Source organism: Vicugna pacos, chromosome 17 (assembly GCF_048564905.1).
Source record: "Vicugna pacos chromosome 17, VicPac4, whole genome shotgun sequence".
Classification (NCBI taxonomy): Eukaryota; Metazoa; Chordata; class Mammalia; order Artiodactyla; family Camelidae; genus Vicugna; species Vicugna pacos.
In genome coordinates this window covers 51,742,858-51,752,213 of record NC_133003.1, presented here as the reverse complement: position 1 = coordinate 51,752,213, position 9,356 = coordinate 51,742,858, and the positions used below count along the sequence as shown (strand labels likewise).

The 9,356-nt window shown below is 54.3% G+C and overlaps 1 protein-coding gene across 1 annotated transcript; it reads right to left on the bottom strand.

The window, feature by feature from the left end:
* Positions 1-349: 349 nt before the first annotated feature.
* H1-8 (H1.8 linker histone) lies at positions 350-8,862 on the bottom strand. The gene is made up of 5 exons (XM_015241344.3): positions 8,760-8,862; positions 3,942-4,201; positions 1,847-2,210; positions 993-1,057; positions 350-580 (listed from the first exon to the last, which is right to left on the bottom strand). Exons 1-5 carry the CDS (start codon positions 8,860-8,862, stop codon positions 350-352), a joined length of 1,023 nt encoding a protein of 340 aa, XP_015096830.3.
* Between the last annotated feature and the right edge of the window lie 494 nt (positions 8,863-9,356).

The window sequence follows — 9,356 nt, the reverse complement described above, 5'->3', positions numbered from 1 at the left end:
CTTCCCCCTCAACTGTCTGGCAATTCCTGCTCATCCTTTAAGACCAAAAGCTGCCTCCTCCAGGAAGCAGTCCCGGATCTCAGGCTGGCTTAAACACCTCTCCTGCGTCTCCACGGCCCCGTGTGCCCTTGGATCCCTATCCCCCAGGACAGGAGTGCCTACTTGGGCTCCAGCCCTGGATGGTCCAATCCTTGGACCTCAGCCTCCTCCCTCACAAATTTGTGGGAAAAAAAACTTTATTGATAAATAAGTTACTGTGAAATAAATAGAGTGATAGGTTTTTAGAGGAATAAAAAAATAGAATCTCAGTCTCTCTCCACCCCGCCCCTAGCTCTCGCCTTCTGCCTTCTTACTGGCCACTTTGGACGATGCGGTCTTGGTGGGAACACCAGGCCTTCTCGGGACCTTGGGGGGCCTCTGCCTTCCTGGACAGTCGTGCCGGCTCCATCTTGGACCCACCGCCCTTGGGAGGAGCAGGGGCCTTGGCTTTTGGCCTCTCCCCAGCCCCCTGGGCAGCGGCCTCTTTAGGGACCTTGTTCCTCATCTTCTTTTTGTCTGTGGAAGCAACACCATTCTCACCCTGTAAGAAAGGAATCCAGGAATGGGGTGGGGGTGGTATAGCTCGGTGGTAGAGCATGTGCTGGTCCTGGGTTCAATCCTCAGTACCTCCATTAAAAAAAATAATAATAAAAGGTAGCAAGCCAGGAGCAAGGTGACTGAGCACGGCAGGGTGCACAGCCCAGAGCCCATGAACTTCAGGTTAAAATCCCAGCTCTGAGTGGCTTTAAACCAAGTGACCTCACCTCTCTAAGCCCTAGTCTCTTATCTATAAAATGTGAGTGGTGACCCTCAGGGCCCTGGCGAGCCAGAGAGGAAAGTGAACTGTTACTCATCTCTGGCCAACCGACCCATCCTGGGCTGAGCAGGGGACACCTGAGCCCTGGGCTGTTCACGCTGGAGACCTGGGCCAGGGAAGTCGCCCAGGCACCTACCTTGGTGGCTGCGGGTTTTGAACTCTGACTCCCAGCTTTTGTTTTCGTGTGGACCTCGACATCTGCTGGAAGAGGGGACAGGGTTGGGGAAGGACCCCTTTCAGGAAGAGCTGCTGGCAGGCAGAAGTTTCAGGCCCCTGCAGCCCCCGTCCTGCCCGGGGCCCAGTCCCCACTAGGACACTTGCAGGCTGTGTGACCTGGGGCAAGTTGTTTAGCCTCTCTGAGCCTGGGTGCCCAAGTCTGCAACCTGGGAGTAGCAGCAGCTCTCCCAGGATGGTTGGAGGATGAACTGGACCGTGAATAACCAGCCCCCAACACGGTGAACAGCTCCTTACCTGCCCACACCAAAGGCCCCTCACAAGGGGACCAGCCTCTAGCCTTTAGCCCATCTTCCACCGGTGGCCGGAATACACTTTTAAAAACACCCCGGGCCCTAGCTGTCCTCTGTTCAGACTTTCTGTGGCTCCTCCTACTCCTCCAGATCAAGTCCAGGCTCCCACTGCCCTTCGCAGCCTCCCCTCCACTTCCCCTCCCTCATCATAGACAGAATGATTTGCACTTCCTCTACCTTCTTCACGCCTCCAGGTCTTTGCACGAGCTGTTCTGCTGTCTTCGACACCTCCTCCAGGAAGCCTCCCCTGATCCCCCTCAGAGGTGTGTCGGGCTCCTCCTCCCTAGACCCACCCACTATGAGCTACCATGCGTTCACAGTCTGTCCAAGTCCAGAAAAGTGCTCAGGGCACATTGACTAGAAACCCACTCCTCCTGAGCTGGTCTCTCCACCCCACCTGGTGTGCAGCGGCTGCCAGAAACCCCATCCCCATGCCCTTCTCTCACTCCATTCACCCCCCTACCTTGGAGGCTTCCTCTGCCTTTGACCTTTGACTTCCCGCCCGGCCCCCTGGCACTGGGAGGGGCCTGCGCGGTCTTGTCTGGCTGCTGGGAGGACGTCCTGGCCTTACCCCGTCTTGCCTCTTGGTCCTTGGTCTGGTGGTCTTTCCTGGGGACCTTCTCCTTAGTGGCACCTGGTTTGGGGGGAGCTGTCCTCTCCTCTCCTGGCTTCCTGGATCCTTTTCTCACATCCCCTGGGTTGGGAGGGACCTTCTTTGCCCCACTAGGTTTCTTGGGGTCCTTTCCCTTGGCTTGAGCAGGTCTCCTGGGGGTGGTTACGGTGGCCGCCTTCCTGGTCCGCATCTTCCTTTTGTGGTTGGGAACTAACTGGTGAGGGAGAGGACAGGGTGGGATTGAAAGCAGAGGTCCAGGTGTCTCACATTCCTGCACCCTCCGTGAGGCTCAGAGAAGACCCCATTCTAAAGGAGGGGGTGAAGGAGCAGCCACGAGCTTGGGGAGAAGACGCAAAACCGCCTCGTAAATGCCAAGTGCCAGCCATGCCTTCCACACTTTCATGCGCCCTGAGGGAGGGGGCTCCCAGCCAAAGCTAGGGGACCTCAGTCTCCAAAACTCACCCAAGTTCCTCTCCCTCCCTGCGCAGGCGGCCTTGAAGTTGCTCCTCCTGATTCGGGGGAGGGGGGCAGGAACACTCCCTCCCACATCCCATACCCCTGCCCCTGGAAACCTCACAGCCAGGCTTCTGGGAGCAAATTGTGCACAGTGTGAGCCCTGACTGGGGCCACTGAGATGCTAATCTACAAATCTCCTCTGACCCACCACCCCCATCTCCGCATGGACTGTGGCTCTGACTCCCCCTCCCCGCCCCACACCTCCGGGTCCCCATGCCTCCCTTCTGTGCAGCTGAATATAGAAAACTTAGAGGTCAGACAGCTGGGAGTGCACAGCTTCCTCCCGTCCCCCACCCCCCGACACTAGCCATGTAGCCACCCAAGTCTTCTTTTTCCCCCGCCCTCAATCTTCCATCTTAATGATGGGGCCATTGGGGGGATGTGAGAAGCAGGGGATTCAAGGGTCCCTGGCAAACAGATGGTCCCTGCCCTTCTAGAACCCGGCTCTGATGACGTTGCTCCCTGCCGTCCCGGACCCCTCACGGCTCCCCGTGACCCACCAAGACCAGAAACAACCCCCACCCCCAGCACACAGCCTCCTGACCCTTCCCTGTCTCCCATCCCCCGGCCCACTTTCGTGACTGGCTCCCAGTCACACACACCCCCGGCGCCTCTCTTGCTCTCCTCCACTGCGCCCTGTGCACCTGGCCTTGCCATGGCTGGTGTCCCAGCTCTGACCAGTGCCCCTGAGTTCCAGGAGTGGGGACTCCCTGTGCTCAGCCACCCCATTATCACAGGGGTTGTAATTCGTAGGCTTAGAATGTTCCACGGCGTTCCACGGTAACTGTCAGAGGAACTGCTTCATGCTGGGGCATGGTCGTGACAAGACAGACCTCATGTCTGGGCCCCCAAGGTTCCCTGGGGGCAGCTGGCAGTCACAATGCTGGGATTCGAGTTTGTGCCAGATCTGCCCTTAGCTCCGGGTGACCCTGGACAGGTTGCCTCTGGGGCCCTCCCCCTTGAAGCAGGAGATGTGGTGACTCAGGCTGGTGTTAGCCCTGCTTTGGATACGTCAGGTCTGGAGCCAGAGAACTTGGGGAGCAAGCCCCAACTCTGTGACCTTCTAGAGCCCAAGGCTGGGTCTGCACCATCCGTGTAAGGAATTTCAGGAAGGGGCCATGGACACCAAGGACCCAGAAGTCAAACACAGCCGAGATGGTCTCTGATCACTCAACACACCCCACAGGGACAGCGGTGGCCGCCGCAGGGTGACCAGGGCCACACAGGGGCTCAGATGGGGCACACACTCCACCCTTCCTCGGGGAGGGGGAGCCTCTGTGAAGACAGAGGAGGAACAAGAGAAGGCAGGAGGCGGCGGCCTCCTGGCAGGGGAGCAGCACACAGAGGCTGGGAAGACAGGGCTGCAGTTCAAGCCCCGGGGCCAAGTTCGCCGCACCCTGTGGCCCCTGCCCCCCGCCCAGCGACTCACTTTGAAGCTGCCCGTGGCCCCCCTGGCCCGGGAGTTGGCGGGCCTGACGAGGAGGCCGCGGCGCATGCCGGTGGCCAGGGCCTGCTTCAGCAGGTACTTGAGCCGGAGGACGTCCACCGTCGGGTACTTCTGCAGGATGTAAACCTTGATGGCGGCCACCGAGGTGCCGCGGCGCTGCTCTCCGGCCTGCAGCGCCTCCAGCACCATGCGCAGCACCGGAGGGTGGCGGCGGGGCAACCGGGCGACGCTCCGGGCAGGGCCTGCAGACAGACAGCAGGACATCACCCGCAGCCCACAGCGCCCTCAGGATGGGCCCATGACACACGCACCCACCCGGTGCTGGCCAGGCCCCTCAGTGGGGTGAGGGCAAGCAGCCCAGGGAATCAAATACATGCCCCCCTCCCCTGGCCCAGGTCAGGCCCCTGCCCGCTGGCCTGGGAGCAGAGGGCGGGGTGCGCTGCTTGGCCGGCCACTGTCTCCCAGCGCCACCGAGGGGCTGGGCTCCACAGTCCACCAAGCTCACTGGAAGCATTAAAGGTTTCTTTTAATAAACAAACCAAAATCAGCTCAGTTGTCTAGATCTAACCACAAGTTTGCAGGAAATTCAAGGGCCATGGGCATGAGCTCAGCAAAACCCAGACTGTGAGGAACTCTCCAGGATGCACGGCCTGGTTTCCTCCACAAATAAACAAGGAGGAAGAAGGTGGGAGGGGCCCAGAGAGGAAAGAGCTGGAAGGGACCCTTCAACCAAATGCAGCGTGGGGGCCTTGCTCAGACTCAGAGCTCCACGCGAACAATCCAACTGGGGACTAAAAGGCTCCTGGACACAGGTGAACGCTGGCGTATTTGATGGTATTAAGGATGATGCTGTTTCCGGTGTGCTAATGGTGTTGCAATTATTTTGTAAGAAGTTCTTATCTTTTCAAGATAAATACTGGACTGTTTATAGGGGAAATGATAGGTCTGGCATTTGCTTTGAAACAGAGCAGTAGGTGAAACAAGGGTGGTCATGAGTACTTAGCTGTTGGAGTCGGATGATGGGTTCAGGGGGTGGAGTATGGGGTGGGGGGGTCACTGTATCATCCACTCTGCTTTTGTATCCGTTTGAAAGTTTTCATCATAAAAAGTAACAAAAGAATTTCACTCCTAGGTATATGCCCAAGAGAAAAGAAAATATACGTCCACACAAAAATGTGTGCACCAATGTTCATAGCAGCATCTTCTCTAAAAGCCCAAAAGCAGAAACAAAGCCGGAAGTCCATAAACGGATGGGTGGATAAACACGATGGGGTACAGCCATGAAGTGGAGCGCTGTCCAGCCAAAAAAGGAATGAAGTACTTTCTTGAAAACATCATGTGGAGTGAAAGAAGCCAGTCGCGAAAAGTCATGCAAGTGTGTGATTTAGTTTATATGCAAAATCCAGAAAGGGCAAATTAGAGTCGGGTAGTGGATTAGTGGTTGCCAGGGGCTGGGAGGCAGGTGAGGATGGGGAGTGACTGCTAACTGGGACAGGCTCTCTTTTAGGGGGAAGAAAATATTCTAAAGTTGACTGTGGGGACAGGTACAGAACTGTGACTATGCTAAATGTCACTGTACACTTCCAGTGGGCGAATCGCATGGCATGTGAATTACTGAGAAATCTCAATAGGCTGTTTTTCCCCAAAAGTTGCCAAGAAGAATAGGATGAAGGGGCAAAGAGGGAGAAAGGGTGAGAAGTGGCTGTCACATGATAAAGGTATACAATTGGTTTAAATATGAAACCCAATTTAAATGTAGTGTTTAGAAATGTTAATTTCTAATCAATCTGCAAACAAACTGAAGACTTAAAGTAATCAAGTGGCTAAAATATGTATTTAAAAAAACCACATTTTATGGCTCAAAGACTTAAACATAAGACGAGACACTATAAACCTCTTAGAAGAAAACACAGGCAAAACATTATCTGACATAAATCTCAGCAATGTTCTCCTAGTGCAGTCTACCCAGGCAGTAGAAATAAAAGCAAAAATAAACAAATGGGACCTAATTAAACTTATAAGCTTTTGCACAGCAAAGGGAACCATAAGCAAAACAAAAAGACAGCCTACAGAATGGGAGAAAATATTTGCAAAAGATGAGACTGACAAGGGCTTAATTTCCAGAATATATAAACAGCTCATACAACTTAATAATTAAAAAAAAAAATCAAACAACCCAATCCAAAAATGGGCAGAAGACCTAAACAAGCAATTCTCCAGTGAATACGTACAAATGGCCAACAGGCACGTGGAAAAATGCTCAATATCGCTAATTATGAGAGAAATGCAAATCAAAACTACAATGAGGTATCACCTCACACCACTCAGAATGGCCATCAGTAAAAAATCCACAAATGATAAATACTGGAGAGGGTGTGGAGAAAAGGGAACCCTCCTACACTGCTGGTGGGAATGCAGTTTGGTGCAGCCGTTAAGAGAAATATAGAGATTCCTCAAAAGACTAAAAATAGGCTTACTATATGATCCAGCAATCCCACTCCTGGGCATATATCCAGAGGGAAACTTAATTCAAAAAGATACATGCACCCCAATGTTCACAGCAGCACTATTTACAACAGCCAAGACATGGAAACAACATAAATGTCCATCGACAGATGACTGGATAAAGAAGATGTGGTATATTTATACAATGGCATACTACTCAGCCATAAAAAAGAATAAAATAATGCCATTTGCACCAACATGGATGGATTTAGAGATTGTCATTCTAAGTGAAGTAAGCCGGAAAGAGAAAGAAAAATACCATATGATATCACTTATATGTGGAATCTAAAAAAAAAAAGACAAATGAACTTATTTACAAAACAAACTTATGGTTACCGGGGGGAAGGGGGTGGGGAGGGATAAACTGGGAGTTCGAGATTTGCAGATACTAACTAATATATATAAAATAGATAAACAACAAGTTCACACTGTATAGCACAGGGAACTATATTATATCAATATTTTGTAGTAACTTATGGTGAAAAAGAATATGAAAACAAGTATATACATATTCATGTATGGCTGGAGCATTGTGCTGTACACCAGAAATTGATACAACATTGTAAACTGACTGTACTTCAATAAAATACACATATATTTATTAAAAAAACACATTTTAAAGTAGGAAGAACCCCACCTGTAAACCCTGGAACTCAGCACAAATTGTAAAGAGACCTAATCCAACTCAACGTCCCTTGCCTCCTGGCCAGGAAATGCCTGAGGACATTCATTTTAGGGCCAAAGCCTGTGTATGGGTAAGTCTGAGGTCAGTGAGGACCTCAGGAGCCTCACTCTCCCCTCCGGGCCTCAGCCTTCCCATCCCGCATCTCCCACAGTGGGGAGGGGGCCCTAAGGAGGTCTGAGCACCCCCAGCCGCAGTGTTAGTTTCTGGAGGCTCCTGGCCTGGGGGGACAGCTCTGACCCCTGCCCTGTCCCAGGGAGCCAGCCCCAAGTCTCCTACCCCCCCGCCCCTCCAGCTGTATTCAATCCCTTATTCCGCAGTTATTCAATGCCTGCTGTCTACCGAGATGTCCAGAACAGAACTCACGGCTCCCCTAAACCTTTGCTCCATCTTGTCTCCCCCAGGAAGGTGCCCACCTTCAGTTCAAGGGCAGACACACCTGACCTCAGCCTTGGAGGCCCAATCTAATCAGTGGCTGTGCCATCCCCACTGCCCCCCAGCTCTGCCCCTAGCCTCCATGGGCCTGCTCCCCTCCGGGCCTTTGCCCATGCTATGCTGCTCCCTCGACCTGGGTGGGCAGCCTTTCTCCTCCGTGGTTGCCCAGGCAGCTCTCAGTCACCCGCCCAAACAGCACCGCGATTTCAACACCGGTCCTGACTTCCCAAGTCAGGCTGAGCAACTCGGCCTTGTGCACCCCAGGCACCTGGAACCCCCCTCTTCTTCCAAAAGAGGCCTCTGCGAACAGAACATTTCTGCCCTGCCCTCATTTTTTCCTGGGTGAGGCTTATCCCTCCTCCGCAGGGTGGGGCGGGAGACCCAGAATTCCCTTTCTCCCCTTCCCAAATCAAGATGAGGGTACTCATAATAAGGTGGGGATTTGGGGGTAGGAGCAAACCAGGGGGCGGCCCACAAACAGGGCAAGGGCCCCAGCAGGCAGCTACCGTAAATATCACTAGATTTCAGCCAATCCCAAGCTATACTGTGCCCTGGGCTGAACATTTCTCTGTCTATATCCCCTTTGTCCCTGCCACCTGCCTTCAGGGGTCACCTCCTCCAGGAAGCCTTCCCTGGCTTCCCAGAGGGGGTTAGCCGACTCCTCTGAGCTCCTACAGCCCTCAGGGTTCCCTCCACTGAAGCACACACCACATTATCAAATGGCATTGTTAACGAGGCAGGCTTGCCTACTGGTCTGGGAGGTCCTGGAGGGACGAATCAGGTCTCTTTGCCTCAGTGGACCCCATGTCCAGAGAATCCCTGAGGCATGGTTTGTTTACTGAAAACTGGGACGCAGCCCTAAATCCAAAGCCCAGCCCCATGTCAAACGCTCACTTGCTTGCTTGTTGCTCCGAGTCTGAGCCCACAACTAGCTGCCCTGCAGGTGCAGCCACTCAGCAGCCCTCCGCCCACAGTATATGGGCTCCAGCTGGGGAGTCCCCGCTCTGCCCTCTTCCCCGGCCCCGCAACCTCTGGCATCAGCTTTTCTGCCTTTAGGACGGGGGCCTGGGCCAGACTGGGAGAGGAGGAGGAGGGGGAGGAGGCAAGGAAAGGAAGGGTCCAGGACACCCAGGGAACAGGCTCAAGGGGTTGAGGGAGGAGCCACTCCCTTTGCTCACCTGGCTTTTCAGACCCAGATGACCTGGACAGCCCCACTGTGGGGGCGGAGGAGGCCGAGGAGGTTGAGGAGGTATCACTGGGGGCGATGCTCCCAGGAGCCATTGCACAGGCAGATGCTGGTGACCCGTCCCCAGGCGTGTGCTCCCAGGCCTGCCTGCTCCTCTTATATACTAGCGGCCCAGCCGTCCTACTCCAATTAGCCCCTGATTGGGCCGGAGGCTCAGAGCTGATTGGGCAGGAGGGCTGGAGAGGGCCCTGCAGCCCTGCCTTGTGTGCTGACGCCCCAGCTTGGCCACCTGCTCCTGTGTGACCTTGGGTGAGACTCTCGACTTCTCTGGGTCTCGGCCCCCATGGAAAAATGAGGGGGCTGAGACGCTTGATCCTTCCTGGGCCCTCTGCCCAGCAGAGCCTAGAGATGCAGATGGAGAATTAGGTACACCTGGGTTGTGGAGGAAGCCCCCGCCCCCCAGCGAGGCCCTCCAAGCCCACTGCCCCAGTGTTCCCTCTTGTTCCTGGCCCACTGCTGGCCTCGGCGTCTCAAGAAGTAGCAGCTGGGGACCAACCAGAGGATTTGCCTGGAGCAGACACTATCAGGT